This window comes from Typopeltis vanoorti, chromosome 20 (genome assembly GCF_054136105.1).
Source record: "Typopeltis vanoorti isolate ZY-2024b chromosome 20, IOZ_Tvanoo_1.0, whole genome shotgun sequence".
Classification (NCBI taxonomy): domain Eukaryota; kingdom Metazoa; phylum Arthropoda; class Arachnida; order Uropygi; family Thelyphonidae; genus Typopeltis; species Typopeltis vanoorti.
Genome location: NC_143568.1, coordinates 110,207,384 through 110,224,963, shown reverse-complemented (window position 1 = coordinate 110,224,963; position 17,580 = coordinate 110,207,384). Strand labels below are relative to the sequence as shown.

General features: G+C 35.8%; 1 protein-coding gene across 1 annotated transcript in view; it reads left to right on the top strand.

The window, feature by feature from the left end:
* Positions 1–17,580, top strand: part of LOC150095787 (matrix metalloproteinase-2-like) — a 172,217-nt gene that overhangs the window by 129,366 nt on the left and 25,271 nt on the right. The window contains exon 6 of the mRNA XM_090409774.1: positions 10,045–10,189. Within this exon, the coding sequence (XP_090265900.1) occupies positions 10,045–10,189 (145 nt within the window). The remainder of the gene's footprint in view (positions 1–10,044; positions 10,190–17,580) is intronic.

Below are 17,580 nucleotides of genomic sequence, written 5' to 3'. Positions count from 1 at the left end.
GTTTGCGCCTGCAAGTGTTGCAAGTCTAGCTGACCATGTAGTGCAAGACCAAGGCAACTCATGGTAAAAGTAGAATAAGCTCTGATCACTAATCTTAATATTTACCCTTAATGCAAAGCACATCTCCTGGAGGAGATGTATGATGCGTTGTATTTAAGGCAAGGGGCCACTACCCAGACCGGTTTCAACCTTTATTGAGGTCTCATCGGTGGGAGCCAGGCTAGAAAAACCAAGATTTTAGTAATACAGAGCTTATAAGTATTTTACCAGAACAAGTTACCATAAGGTGTTTTAACCTTATTAAATAAAAATCTCAGGAGGAGATATAAATGTAGAAAGTATTTTACCTTGGGTATAAATAAATGTTAAGGATACCAAGCTATTTTAAACCTGGTTTTACTCCATTTTCTTCCAAACTTGACTTGTTTGTCTGTTTGCTTACTTGGAAAATGGCATGTGCAGCGCCTATGCACAAGCCGTTTCTGCTGGACGGTCACAAAAGTGACCAGATTTTTAGAAAGACAAACCAGAACAAAATTACAGTTGATCTCAGACTGACCACTGTGAGATTCAGAAAATTTTGTTCTGCAAATATTGCATATCAGATTTTATTTTCTTGTAAAACCATAACTTTTTCTTTAAGAAAAATTTAGCAGTTTTTAGCAATTTTTAGCAGTTTTAAATAAAATGATTTCATATAAAGACAAGTTAAACATTAATTATTTTATTGAGACTTTTGAAATTGCTTCGCTTTTGTTAAGCTTGTAATTTTTGGAGTTAAATCAGTTACAGAAAGCATCAAACAGTTTTTCAAATTTGAATCAGTCAGTCTCGATCATAATTTGTTCTTAATCATTTTCATTGATGAAAATGCTTGTTTGCATCTGTATGTAGTTCCAAAATGACAGATATAACTCTGAGCAAATTTTTTCAGTTCTGGAAAATGTTCACAGGGCAAGATAGCCAGAAATTAATTATATCAGAAGCATCTGGGAGTGATGGAAGTTCATTAAATTTCATTTCCAATAAAGAATTGGTTTTGAGATCAGTAAGTTCCATTTGTATGTTACAAACGGAACTTACTGTTTATTCCTAAAATTTAACTGATCATCAGTTAAATTTTAGGAATAAACCTACTATATGTAAATAAAAAGGAAAGATATTATAAAAAAAACACAAAAACACAAACATATAAATACACCGAATAATTGCAGGTTTCAGTAATCAGCAAATTAGGGGAGAGAGCAAGAACTTGACATACACATTCAAAATGAAAACATTTATTTTTAAATTTACAGAACTATATTAAGCCTTCATGAAAACAGAAATCTTATCTTAAACTTAAAGAACTGTTAATAAAAACAAAGTTCGAAAACACAGAATTGTTCACTCACATCGAATCAGTTGTTCATCAAACGTTATGACATGAGAGTCAGCTGTAAACTGATTGAGTAACTGGTGACGCATGTCAGCATTTGCCGGTGCCTGTTGCTTCAAGATCAAACAAGTATAATAAGTGCACACTCTAGAATTTAGTGGTAGGTTAATTGTGTGTTTATATAAATCGTATACAAATTTTTTTAAAATTTTTCTCTGGGGTGCAGCATGCCACTTCTAATCATGCAATGTGCCACTTTTGGTGCATGTGCCATAGGTTGGCCACCCCTGCTCTAATCACACTTCTTCCCAATGCACTCTTTCTTTCTGAGTTTACAGTATGGTAGGTTTTGTTAACAAGGATATCATAAATGTTTAAATGTCGGGTTAGTCAAATGGATTCAGGATTGGCTGACTGATAGGTATCAGAGAGTTGTGTATGGTGGGGCAATATCAAGGAAGCAGAAGGTTACAAGTGGGGTTCCACAGGGCTCAATACTGGGACCTGTATTGGTCAACCTTTATATCAATGATATTGTCAATGGATTGCAAGGGGACATTCAGTTGTGATTTTCTTCCTTGACTACTTGTATAATAACTAAAATACTTTTTTTGAATGTTAGTCAAGTGGGTTTTAATTTATTGTCCTACATGTTTCGCCGATTTTTGGCGAAACATGTAGGACAATAAATCGGCATCTTCAGGGATTATAATTGGTAAGCTATATGAAGGTAACAAACTACGTTTTAACTGACGGTTCTAATTCATACAAAATTAGTATTGTGTGAGACAATGCGGTGTGTCTCGGGAACATGATTTATTTGTTACGAGACATAATTGGCATGAAAGTTCATTTCTTTGATGTTTAGTGATCTGATTAAAGCTTTCCAAATTTCTGGTAGGATTAGACATTGATTCTTATTTAGGTTTCCTGTTGCAAAAAACTATACACAGACAAGCTGATACTGTTATTGGTTTGTTTTTTTATTAGGATGTCTAGAAATGGAAGTTTTTCATCTTTTTCAATTTCTAATGTGAATTTGATGGTAAGGTAGAAACTATTGATTTGGTTGAGATAATCCATTAGTTCTTCTTTTGTGTGATTCACTGGTGACTCCAAGATTGTATGGCGTTCCTGAAATACATAAAGAAGGTATGCCATTACATCCAATAGTTGATGGAATCTATTCTCCTACTTACCAAATATCTAGCCAAGATTTTACAACAACACATCCACAACTCAGATACTTATATTAAAAACTTACAACATTTTATTGAAAAATTAAAAAAATATCCTTATATCTGAAGATGATATACTAGCAAGCCTTGACTTCACATCTTTGTTTGCAAATATCCCAGTTGTGGAAGTCATCAACATCTTAGACAACTTGTTCCCAAGAAACATCACTACTTTGTTCAATCATTGTTTAACTTCGAACTATTTCATTTGGCAAAAAACAGTCTACAAACAACTTATCGGATTAGCCATGGGTAGCCCCCCCCTCTCCCCTTCTTGTGCTGACTTATTCATGGAAGACCTAGAGGATAAAATCTTATCCCAAATTACACCAAAACCAAAAACTTGGTACAGATATGTTGATGACTTTTTATCATTTGGAATCATACAAAAGAAGAACTAATGGATTATCTCAACCAAATCAATAGTTTCCACCATACCATCAAATTCACATTAGAAATTGAAAAAGATGAAAAACTTCCATTTCTAGACATCCTAATAAAAAACCAAACCAATAACAGTATCAACCTGTCTGTGTATAGAAAACATACGAATACTGGACACTGCCTCCATTTCAACTCGTCTCATCATATATCCCAGAAACTTAGCATTATCCATATGCTTAAGAAAAGACCTATACAGTACACCACAGACCAAGATGACTTACAAAAAGAATTAACTACAATATCCAGAGAGCTATCCTTAAATGGTTATCCTAAAAGATTGTGTAACAATATCCTCTTTTCGGATATACCACAAAGACAACGTGATGACACTCAATACATCAGTACTATAACTATTCCATTTGTCAGCAGTATTTCCAAAAAATTGGCTATCCTTCTAAAACCACGCAATATTAGAGTAGCATTCAAGCCAGTCAATACTATTCGGAAATTTTTAAGATCACCGAAAGACCCTCATCCATTCTGCAAGTACTCTGGAGTATATAATATATCTTGTTCCTGTGGTGTTAGTTACGTTGGCCAGACCTCTAGAAGCTTCGAAACGAGACAGAAAGAACACGTGTGGGATAAGAGTCATATGCCCTATATAGAAGAGAACTACCATTCCAGAACCTTCAAGGAGGCTGCTACAGTCATCCATTCAACAGGAAACCTAAATGAGAATCAAGGTCTAATCCTACCGGAAATTTGGAAAGCTTTAATCAGATCACTAAACATCAAAGAAATAAACTCTCATGCCAATTACATTATGTCTCGTAACAAATAAATCATGTTCCCGAGACACACACGCATTGTCTCACACAATACTAATTTTGTATGAATTAGAACTGTCAGTTAAAACCTAGTCTGTTACCTTCATATAACTTACCAATTGTATTCCCTGAAGATGCTGATAGTAAAAATCAGCAAAACATGTAGGACAATAAATTAAAACCCACTTGACTAACATTCAAAAAAAGTGTTTTAGGGACATTCAGTTGTTTGCAGATGATGTGAAGCTGGGAAGGATTATCAGTAATAGTGCAGATGTAGCAGCCCTGCAAGAGGATTTGAATAAACTAGACAGATGGGCAAATGAATGGGGGTGTCGGTTCAATGCAGCAAAATGTCAAGTCTTGAGGTTCGGGATCCATCGATGGGAGGATGCATACTCGATTGGAGGAGCTATACTGGAGGAGGTAAGGGAGGCAAGAGATCTGGAGGTGATGATTGATAGAAAACTGAAATTCAGGGAGCATATTGCAGAGGTAGTGAGGGTAACTCAGAGGATTGCTGCAATACTGAGAAGGACGCTGACCTGCAGAGATAAAAGAGTTATCATTCCGTTGTATAAGACCCTGATTAGACCACATTTAGACTATTGTTCTCAGATTTGGTCCCCAGGATTTGAAGGGGATAAACTGACTGTAGAAAGGGTATAGAGGCAGATAACAAAGATGGTTTCAGGACTGTACAATATGAGTTATGAGGATCAACTGAGGGAATGTGGACTGCAGAGTTTGGTGGATAGAAGAAAAGAGAGGTGATATAATCGAGACTTAAACTGTTGAGAGGCAGTTACAGGGTAGACATTAGAGAGTTCATCCAATGTCTACAAGAAGCCATCCCTGGAAGTTACGAAAGGAGGCTGTGCGCAAGAGGGTGAGGCATTGTTTCTTTGCGTGGAAGGTGGGTGAACCTTGGAAGGCACTGCCTGAGAGAGTGGTTGGAACAGGAATGGTCAATGGGTTCAAGGAGTGGTATGATAAACTTTGTGTTTCCTAGAAACAACCTCCCACGATAAGTCTTTTGACTCCATGGAGGCCTGGATAATAATAATAATAAATCTCATGTTTTTATGCCTCTGTGTTTTTTCCATTTTAACTGATTTTGTGCATTGTGCAGAAGGGACACATCAAGACTAGGTAGGCCAACATAAATGTCCTTAATATCTTTTTGTTTTATTGTCCTGTCCTACCGATTGCCTACCTGGTTGTTGATATCTGGCTAGGATTATTATTATTCTGCATTTTGTTATGTTAGTATTATTATTATGTATTGTTCACTTTGTCCATCTCAGACATTCTCATCACATGTCTTGTCCAGTAGCATTTATTCATCATCATCAATGCCTGTGAGTCTGATGCAGTTTTCACCATTTTCTTATATCAGCTGCCAAGTGACAACTCTTGCAAAAACTTTTTCCATCATCTACCCACTCTTATCTTGGCCATCCATTCTATTGAACATCAAGGTTTTAATCTCTCTGGTGTTTTCTATCTTGCTGATATGTCCAAAAAAGGTTAATTATTTTCAATATTTGATTCCCTTTCCACTTTACTTTTCTGTACAGTTTTTTATTCATTGACTTTTGCATCCATCCAATATGTAGTCTTTCTATAGCATGTTCTTTCTTTCAAATGCCAGTATTCACCTCGGTCTTTGATTGTTATCCACATTTTTTGTGTTTCTAGTGCTCTCAGCACTAGAAACACACACACACACACACACACACACACACACACACACACACACACACACATAGTGTCAAGGCTCACTGTTTTACTTTTCAATATCTCATTCATTGCATTTAGGCTCTCACATTTGCTTTTGTTATGTGAGATTTTATTTCTTTTTTACAATCTATGTCATGCATCATGTTGCTCCTGAATGTTCTTCATTAAGAATTAATGAGATCAGCAAGAACAGAGGCTTAAACTCAATTAGCAAGATAACAGGAAATATACACAGGAAAGCTCCTGAGAAACAAGTGTACCTTAATTGAGAAATAATTGAGGAAGACAGCAAATTTGAGTAATTGGAATCAGTCATTAATGTGAAGAATTGCTCTTCAGTAAAACATCTCAGATTTGCCAACTCTCAACAATTTATGGAAAGATTTTTAACCATCATATTCTCAGAACCTGACAAACAGATACAGATGCTAAAGGCATGTGTTCAGAAATGTCTAAAATGTAAATATTTAGTCATGCGTTACATGTAGCTAAAAATTGACCAACTGTTTAGATAATCTTCAATAACAACTTTGTTTACGACTAGTAAAGAAATTTATCTATAGAAGACAGGTTTTTTTTAGTCACTACTAGCCATGACAAAGGACACAAAAGGTAGTGCGCACACATTATGTTAATGTTACTAACATGGAGTTTCAAAATATTCCATGTTTAGTCTCTAGGGATCAAATATGGATTTGAAGCTAATTCAGGCTTCGTTAAACAAGATGATGGTAGTCTTATACTACCCAATGAAATTCATATATCACATTTTATAAAGACAAACAAAATATAAATGCTCATGCTGGGATTTGAACCCATGATCTGAAAAATTAATATTTCAGGTTCAGGCTTCTGTGAGGTAACAAGACTTATATAGAGAGGTCGTATCTTACAAAACATCAAACCTCCAACCAAACATTTATCTCACTCGTAAAATATCTACCGTTCACTCTCTTCATGGCTTCTAGGGATGAGTTCTCATTCTCCCACCATATATTTATTACCTGTATAACATTTCCCCATCTATCTCATATGTTTCTCTTAGTTATGTTATGTTAACATAATAACTTCTGTCTCATAATGGCTCTTCTCAAGGCTCCTATCTGTAAAACACATTCTCTCAACCTATCTCTACCCAACATTGTACAGTACTAAGATAACATTCACTTGTGGATTTCCCTCTGTTTCCTAATTTCCTAAAAATGAAGGTGATTAAGTCTATGCACAGAAACCTAGATGGCCTGATCAGTACTTAGCATAGTATGGCAGTACTTCTCTGAATAACTTTTACAGGTTTTGTAATATGTACCCTGAACATATGTCCTTGAATGAAAAAGGTAACAGTAACAAATTCTCTAATTTCTGTTATTGACCATCCCTATATTCAAAGCTGCCAATCAATCATCATGTAGTCTCAGTTTCAACAGTGATTTGTCATAGAATACATAAAATTTGTCACGAAACATTTTGTATAATCTAGAAAAATTAACATATTGGCATCTTCTCTATCTAATATAGTTCATCATCATCAAATTCCTGCCATGTACCCTCAAGGGGTGTACAGGATATGATAGTACTACATGAAAAATTTACATCATTACTAACTTCCTCTCTACAATTTTTCTCCAGATCAGTCTGTTACTTGTCAAGACTCCAATACTATCAGATCTTATATTTCTGTCATCTAAGGCACTTTGTACCCTATCAAACCACCTATATCTTGGTCTTCCTCTGGGTCGTTTTCCTGCCAACCTGGCAGGAAACACTTGTTTTGCCAATCTTTCCTCGCCCATTCTGTTTAAATGACCATATCAGATGAGATTAGCTCTGCTAACGCATTCCTGGATGCTAACAATGACAAGTTCTTTCCTAATATCCTCGTTTTTAATATGATATTGCCATTGATGCCATCTATTCACACCTCTAATCTTTCTCACCACTCTCGTATCTGTGGTCTCTAGTCTTCAGCCAAGTGTTTTACTTCTGACCCAGCTCTCAGATCAGATCCATAAGTTAAAACTGATTTGAACACTGTCTTGTATACAGCTAATTTAGTGTTCTGACTAATTTCTCTCTTATTTCATATGAATTTATTCAATTGACTTCCTACTATACCAGCTTTATTGATTCTGTTGCCTATTTCCATATTTAGTTTACCATCTATACTAAAAATCGTGCCTAAGTAGGTGAAATGTTTTACTTGTACCACAGGTTTTCTCCGTTCACAATGCAGTTGACATTTTCAACGATTCTGCCTATTTTCATTGTCTTTGTCTTTTTATTGCTGACCTTCATACCATATCTATTACAACAGTTATTCAATTTAGTCAGAGAATCTTGCAGACTTGTAGTGGACTTTCTTACATGTTATTCTTTTCAATATGAAATTCAATTTTATCCTACTCAAGCCTAAATAGTGATCACTTCCAATTTCAAATCCTCTGTACACTCTGGTGTCCTGCACCAGGGAGAAAACATCACTATCGACAATAACATAGTCAATGAGAGTTTTCTTATTTCTTGCCTCTTCTCTCCATGTGAATTTGTGCACGTTTTTATGTTGGAACATGGTGTTAGTAATAACCAGTCCATGTCCTGAGCAGAAATCCAACAAATATTTGCCATTATTATTAGCTTTGCTCTTTTCTCCAAATTTTCCCAATATATTTTTGTATGTCTGACAATTATTTCCTACTCTGCTATTTAGATCCCAACAAGGACCAACTTTTCATTTTTCATTGTGTCAGTTGCTTTTTCTAAAGCTTCAAAAAATTCCTCCACTTCTACCTTAGTAGAACCTTCTGTGGGACCATAGGCACAAATAAGTCTCATTATCCAGTTCCCCATTCTCATATTTGCCCACATTACTCTACTTGAGACTGCCTGCCATTCAAAAAGATTAGCCTCGTATTTTGTGTTGAATACTATGGCTACTCCTTCTTTTCCTTGATTGTCATTGCCTGAATATAACATTTTGTATTCATTGCTCAGAAAGATCACACCAGTTTTTGTCTTTTTTGTGTCAGTCACCCCTATTATGTCTATCTAGTACTTATCTAATTCCTCAGCTAGCTCTATTTCTTTGCCATTCAGGCTTCTTATGTTGATAGTACTGATCTTTAACTCTGGTGATGTTGAGTTGCGGTGTGTTTTCAGATTTGTTCCAGTAGCTGACTTTTCGCTGCTCATCCTGGTTCCCTGGTGAAAACAGCGGGGGCCTTGTTTAACCGGGTGATGTCCTAGCTGGCATGAAATTTTGTCAAGTTGTACCATCATTTTATAATTTGGTTTAAGCCAATAAGAATTACAATTTGGTTGGCTAAATCCCAAATTGCTAGCCCATCCTCGTTCGTTAGTATCCAGGTAGATACCCAACAGGGTGTACCATGAGAAGGTGAGGATTGGACATTAGTTCAGAAGCCCTGGTCGGTTCTCCGCATTCTTTTAAAGGCAATGTGGAGGTCTCCTCTCAGTTATACAGCTTTGACCCTTAAATAGTTGTCACCTTATTATTAGAATGTAGCCAGGTTACTGAAACAAGACTATTCTTTAATAAACCCACACTGTCCTTTGTAACTGTTCTTATTCTCATGAACCCAAATTATTTTATTTTATTTTATTTTTTTTTTTATTCTGTCTAAAAATCTCTTCAGCAGTTTGAGGACAAAATGTTTTTTGTGCGATTCCCACTCACGAAAGGGTGTAAGCCTATTGTACATTAGTACCGTGAGTGGGCTAAGGATTTTCATATTTTTTAAAACATTATTTATTTATTTGTTTATTTATGTTCATTGATTTTTATATAGTCTGAAAACCCTGATCTAGAGACCAAATATGGAACCTTTTTTTACAAACCACCTGGCAACAAAATTTATCTTCCACCTGGAGGCATTCATAGACATCCATGCCCGCAGCTGGATTTGAATCTGCAGTCTGTTGGTTAGAAGAGAGTGGATAAGTTAAAAACTCAGCCAATACCAGCAGGTTGTATTTGATTTGGATTTCCTCTTTATGAAGAGGTGCTGTTTTGCTTTCCTTCCTCTCTTTATGAGATTATATCGGTATGAAATTGAGGGAATACTTGTTTTCACCATTTTGGGTATTGGAAACCACTTATTTATTCAGCAATTTTTGTTTTAAATAGTTATCATCTAGACACAGTATAATACCAACTGTCAGACTACACTATATTGCATACCTGACAAAATGAGTAATTTTACTAGTTTTCTATATTGCCATCCAGCAGTCATCCGTAACTATTTGTTCTCTACTGGGTTGCTTCTGATTATGAGTTTATTAAAGTGCACACTAGGTTTATAAGGCGATCACTGACTCACTACGGTTGCAATTCTCATTTTTACTCTCAATGATCGGAAACATTTTTAATATCGTTAAAATAGTACTTATTAATATGTAGAATAAAATGATTGAATAGTAATCTAAATTATATACAATATTTTGATTGTTGCAGCATTTTTGGAGACTTGATAACAAAGGTCTAAAGCAAGGCTATCCAGTAGCCATTGACAGATTCTGGTATAACCTTCCTAGGGATCTAAAAAAAATTGATGCAGTTTATGAACGACCAATTGACACCAAAATAGTGTTTTTTTCAGGTATCTTTTTGTTTTTATTCCTAAATTTGATATCCACTCAATGTAATTATTAAAATAAGAACATAAAAATTCATTTAAACTTAAGATTTAAAAGCAGAAGGTATATAATACAGGACTTGCACTAGCTAGAAGCAAAGTAAGTACTATATTAGGAGCCTGGAATTTGTAAGATATGCTAGGCAGTACATTCCAATAATTTAAAAAAAAAAGTTTTTTTTTTAAATGAAAAGGAATAATTACAGGTATCCCTTGATTAACATGATTAATTAATCCCTCGATGTTACCACGTATAACAAAATCGTGTTAGTCAAATAAAAGAATCCATGGTAAAAATTACAATTCGTCCATGATCGATTACTGTATTAATAATTCGTTTTATATGGCACTCTTTTAGGAAAGATAAAAAATTAATGCAAAATAAATGTTTAATAAATGCTTGTATCTACATTAGTTATTGCAATTTTTTTATCAAAAAAAAAGTTATCAGGAGTCGTTTGAACAGTTTTAATTTATCTTATCAGCATAAATTCTACGATAAAAGCAAAATGACCCTCTAGACCTCGGCAAACAAGCATTCTTCGATTAACATCTGAATCCATATCCATATCCATTACTTGCTGTTTAAGAAATTCTAAACTGTGACTCCATCCAGTTCTTTGATTGTTATCTCCTTTGGAACTTCATCTTCACATTCCATTTGTTCGTTGTCTTCATATGCGAGTTGTTCAATTTCAAGAAGATCGTTGTCACTGAAGTCTTTTTGAGTTTGAATCAAATAATTCTTTAACATCTGCATCAAAACCAAAGTCTTCACCAATTGCAACAATTTCTTCAGCCACGTTGTTCGCAGGATTTTGAAAACCACCTAAGTCATTAGCGCATTCTGGCAAAAGATTTTTCCAAACAGCTCTCATGCAGCTAAAAGACACTTGCTCCCACGAGTCATGAATGTTTTCAATTGAATGTTTAATGTTAAAATTTTTCTAAAATTCTTGTAGCGTAATCGAATTTTCTCCCATTGTTGTTGTTTCTACTGCCTTTGAGAATGTCTTAATGCTTAATGGGTGGAATGACATCATCTGCTTTTGACTTTCTTTCTCTCGGCCAGGAAACACTCCTCGAGGCTTGCATATTTTTGTTTGGTAAATTTAAAGGCACGTTAATCAAAACTCTTGCAGCATATATCAAAGATTGTCGCAATTAATTTTGCTGCATTAATCAAATCCCGTGTTAAGCAAGGGATACCTGTATATACAATTTTGAATGGAACTATTTTCCAATCACCTTACCATACCATTCTAGTGGAACCACACAATGATCAGGACACTCGGCAATGCATTCCACCATTTAAAAAATCTGCCTCTCACTTCTTGGATCACAGTACCTTTATACACCTTCCAAAAATGATCTCTTGTGAGATCATTCTTGGAAGACTATTCCATGTAATATTTCCTGAGCATCTTCTCCCCTCTGTCTATCAAGCCCTTCAATTCATATTCCTAAATCTACCCTAAAAATTTTAGATATTATACTACTATCTAAAAGAATAAAATTTATTAATAATAATAAATTTTCCCACTTAAGTGGGAGAAGCTGCAGAAGAAGAAGAATGATAGTAAATTTCCTTGCCTAATAATAACAAATAAATTATTTATTTTAATTAATAATAATAATATAATATAATATAATAACGATAATGATAAATTTGCTGACCTGGTTGACTGAGTAGTTAACGTATTTTCTTTCCAACCAAGGGGCTGCAGGTTTGAATCACACCAAGGACATGGATGTTTGTATTTGTCTTTAGGTGGGAGATGAAGTTCACCACCTGGTGTGATGCCACCATCCTACTTATTGGAGGCTTGAAAAAGTTACATATTTGATCTCTACAGCAGGTTTCTGAATTAGATAAAAATATCTTTCAAAAATCCTAAGCTCACCCATGGTATTAACGTACTGTAGGTTTAAAAAAAAAAAAAAAAAAAAAAAACCTTTCATTGGTGGGAGCCACATTAAAAAAAAAAAAAAAGTCCTAATCTCTCCTTGCTGCCAAGATTCTCCAGTGTAATTATTCTTCTGATTTATTTTTTTTCTTATTATTATTATTTTACCAGGTAGATATTATTATGTCCGTGTGGTTAGCCTAGTGGCTATGCGCTTCGCAACCATATGCTTGGGGAAGGAATATCCTAGGTTCAATTCCCGTCGACGACGTGAGGAGCTTAAGGATCTTTCTCAGCCATAGCCAAGTTAGCCGGTCTTGAGCGTGGACAGTAGGGTTTTTTCTACCAGTTTATCTGGGGTTTTTCATCCTGCAAGCAGGCAAACCAGCCCTGTGAACACACAGGCTATAGTCATAGGATATAGTATGGCAAGGAAGGCAACGGGAAACCACCTTGCTCATAATCATTTCTCTAGATGGTGACATATATAGCTACCCCCAAACAGCTGTAAGGCTAAATACTATCAAATCAATATTATTATATCTACATGCAGTCAAAGCTCATTGCAGGAGTCCCACACTAACCATTATTCACACAATGCCTATCATACCTCTCCTTAAACTTGTTCACTGCTGGGACACTCAGCTACCTCTGGCAATCTATTCTACTTATTCATCACTTTCCAAGCAAAGAACCTAGTCTGCACAACCTTATAACCACACTTTTACACAACTTCCAGGGAATTACTACTTGTTCTTACTCTACTACTTATGTATTAAAAAATTTCTTTGTGTCAATCTTATAGAATTCCTTTAACAACTTATAAGTTTCTATCATGTCCCCCTCTCATCTCCTCTTCAACCAAATTCTGCAACACACATACACGTACTAAGGAACTGCAGTTCCTGAGTACTCAGTTTGAAACATCTGTTGGACCAGTTCTTCCAATTATGCTATGAAAGACTTCTTAAGTTACTTATTCAGATATTCAGATGTTCAAATTTGTGTGCACTAGTCCATATGTGGTCTGATCAGTGTCTTCAACTACAGCAGTTACATTCCTACTCTTTATTATGTAGCAATCCAATCCTCTCCTCCCCAAATTTCCTGTCTCTACCTTTTAAAGCATAGCTTCAGCAATATTACTATATTTCATCTCTTCTAGCCAGTGAGCAAGATTTTACACTTGGTGGCACTTAACTAGTATTTTATTTACCTATAGCATTGACCTATTCAGGTGTTCTAATGTGTAACTTCAGGCTGAGTTACACATTAGAATACTTTGCCATTACAGTCCTAAATTTTGCATCATTATGTGGGAAAAAAAAAGGGTAATCTCTCCCTCAACTTCTGACTATATCATCAACTATAAAATAAAAGTAGTCTATGAAAATGAATCCTGTTGCACATACATGTTTTTCTCTTTCAAAATACTGCTTCATCCTTACATAGCTACGTGTATCAGCTGATCATCACTATATCTAAACCAGCAATCTTCTATTCATTCCCATTCCCTTGAATTTTAGTATCAGCCTGTCACATACTCTTTTGAACATGTTTTGCAAAATTCAAAAATTACCATAATATGCATCTCCACTATCAAACATGGTTGTCATGCTGTTATAAAATGTAACCAGATTACTGAAGCACTACTACTACCGTGTGTAGAAAACCCATATGCTCTTTGAGCCAATCCTCCAACATTCTAACCAGCTACTCTGACCCCTTCACGAAATATACATAAACCATAGAAATACACATAACATGCACAACAAATTTTACGAGACGATTTGCTGCTCCATCAAACTACATGCATTCCTGTCATGCCTAAATGAATCACCTGATCATTATTAGTTCATTGGATTAGTCCTCTCCTTATCAGGGCTGTTTATTATTAGTTGTTTTTTATGCTTTGCAAACAAATCTCTTTCCCTCTCATAAGTTTTTTTTTTTTTTTTTTCAATTATGCCATCATAAATTTATTTAATCATGTCTAGACTTAATAGGATCTATGCTATTTGCTCTACTTAGCAACTTATAGGACACACACATCACAAATGTCAAATATTAATAATTTGTTTGCCATTCATGAAAGTATTTCTACTCACACTTATTCTTTCTTTACATTTTCCATTCTCGCATGACTTATTAATATGGTTTCTATATTTACAGCTTTGAATAATTCAAATATACCATTTGAATTGGTATATTTGAATATATTTCAAATATACCAATCTCATCCATAGTAATAAATCGACACACAAAATCAGTTTTATTCTTGTTAAAATGCTCCAAGCACTGTTCTGAGATTTTCATGCAAGTGTGTTTTTGATCTGCTGTGAGCAAGTGCGGCACCCATCTTGTGTAAAGCTTTTTCATTTGCAATTCTTCATGCAAAATATATCCTACATGTTCTTTTGAAATGCCTATATTCTCGGCAATGCAATTTCATGCCCTTTGACTCGCCAGTCATTCAATACCATATCATGCACTTAATCAATGATTTCTGGTGTTGTGTTGTTACACTTTCTGGATGTCCTTCATGTGGATCATCTTCAAGGCTGGTACGGCCACATTTAAACTTGGCAGCCCATTTCTTAATTGTCAAAAATGAAGGAGAAGAGTGCCCATAAACTTTTATGAACTTCGAATAAATTTCTTTTGGTGTTAAACCTTCTTTTACAAAGAATTTTATAAATACACAATACTCAATTTTATCCATTTCAAGGGATACAGACTACACACTTTTGCTTCAGACAGCTGTATAAAACAAACTACTTGATAGAATGACAAAATGTGAATTTTGTATCGTGGGTTGCATAAGCCACGCGACACCACTGGTTTGCAGTAGTTTACATATGGCCTTATTAAATAAAGACTTAGAAAGAGTAATAATCACCTCTTTATCCCTGCTTGTCAGTGTGTTTTTTAATAACCACATAATCTGATGTGCAGTTTCGGCTACCTTTGCAATACTACCTTTACAGTTTGAAGACAACTGCCCCCTGTTCACAGTTGTCTTCAAATCCCTGGCCTCAATTTCTTGCTGTTCAGCTCCATCAGTGTAGTACACAGCTTGCGACTTTACATCTGGCCACATTAAACTGGCAGCTGTTTTGCTCATATTATCAGTATATTTAAGTCATTCTACAGGATCTCTTCATTATCTACAGCCCTGTGGTACAATACTAGTCACCTGCCTTTTCCAGGATTAGATTCCTCTGATCAGCTGCCCTCTGATCCAAATCATCACCTTTATTCCCATGTGGTTATCCTGTCAAAATCCAGCAATATCAAAGTGTTCAAACTCAGTTATCAGTTTATTATCAAAAGTAAGCAAATTACTAAGGCAAGACCTACCCTTCACAAAACCATGTTACTTCCTACAAAGTATCGTATTCCTCTCCACCCAGTCCTGAATTCTATCTTTTACCAACTTTCCCAATACCTTAACATCACTCTTGAGATACTGATTGGCCTATAATTTGCTACCTCTGTCTTGGAGCCTCCTTTATGCTCTGGAACTATTTTGTCCTCTTTCCACCTCTTAGGTATCCACCTTCCTAGAACTGAGATTAAAATTAAACAGCTTGGTTAAAGGAGCTGACATTTCCCTTCCACATTCTTGTAATACAATGTCTGACACCCCATATAATCTCACGGCCATATTTGCATTAAGTTTATACAATTGTCTGCACCTCCAATCAATTCATCTACCTCTCTTCTCACACCAGTCTGTCACATCTGGCACTGAAATATCTTCACCTGAATGGTACACTCTTACAAAATGCTTACTCAAGAGCTCAAGTGTTTCATTTGCTTCTGTTACCTCCTCACCATCAGTACTTGCTAGTCATCCTTTTACTTGCCGAATAGCAAAAGAGCTCTTTGAGATTTCCTTTGGCCTTCCTTACAATACAATTTAACCTTCTTGCGCTTGCTTTGTAGTTATGGACTTGCTGATCACCTTTCTGTTTATACACCCTCCACAACTTTTTGGCAACTCCTGCTTAATGACGCTATTCATCCATCTAACTCCTACCTGATCCTGACTGTTTATTCAGACCTATTTATTCTCCTGACTGTATACCCACAGTCAGGAGAATAAATATGATTTATTCTCCTGACTGTGGGTATACAGTCTAATACTACTTTCTTCAAACATCTTTCATGCACTGCAAACTCCTCTTGAAATTCTTATGCCATGGAACTTCTCTAAGCTTACTTCTCAGTTTGTTATAATCACCTGCTTTGTAATTCCATATATACACACCCTTTCTTAACATAAAATTCATGTCTGTTTATTTATTGATCTGATGCTATCACCAGAACCCAGCACTTTCGAACTTCGAGTCCCATCCATTACATTATTTCAAGTAATTATTTCTGAGCAGCTGTATAAATTCCACTTCCTTCTCTCTCTGTGAATATTCTTTCTTATATATCCTGATAATTGAATTCCTCCCTCCCATAATAGATCCTGCCCTCATTGTGCAAATAATGGGACTGCTCTCTTCCTTGCGAGGGCATTCGATTTGAGGTTATCTGTTGTAAAACATAGAAGTCTCATACTAGGTGATGAAATTCATCTCCCACTTAAAGACAATTGCAAGAATTGATATCCAGATTGGGATTCAAATCCAGAGCCTGTCAATTGGAGAGCAGGTAAAAAGCAGATGTATGTAGCCTTATGAGAAGACTTGAATAGATTGTATGAGTGGGCAACAGTATGGAACTGTCATTCCATTGCTGCAAAGTATACACTTGGTGGGGAAATTCTGGAGGAAGTGAAGGAGGCAAGAGACCTTGGAGTGGTGGTGGTGGACAAGAATCTGAAGTTTAAAGGTCACATTACATAAGTTGTGAAGTCATCACATCTTTACAATTTTACATCGAGAGAAACAAAGGGAGCTACATCTGGTATTTATTGATCTGGAGAAAGCATACAATAGAGTGCCAAGGCAAGAAGTCTGGAGGTGTCTGAGGGAGAAGAAGGTGCTGGAGAAATATGTCAGGTTGATGCGGGAAATGTACAGAAATGTGAAGACAAGTGTTCGGACCTGTTTGGGACAGACAGAAAGTTTTCAAGTAACAGTTGGCTTGCATCAAGGGGCAGCATTAAGTCCATTTCTGTTTAATATTGTGATGGAGGTGGGAGAAGATGCGCCTTGGACAATGTTGTATGCAGATGACATCTTGCTGTGTGTAGATTCAAGAGAAGAAGCAGGAACTAAACTGGAAAGATGGAGAAAAGTACTGGAAGAGAGAGGTATGAGACTGAGCAGAAGTAAGACAGAGTATATGTGTTGCGTAGTGGGCGGCGGCGGCCAGGAGACAGATCTGGAGCTGGAAGGAAATGTCATCAGGAAGGTGAGAGACTTTAGATACTTAGGTTCAACAGTGGAAGAAGATGGAGGAGCTGAGAAGGAAGTGGGATGCAGGATACAA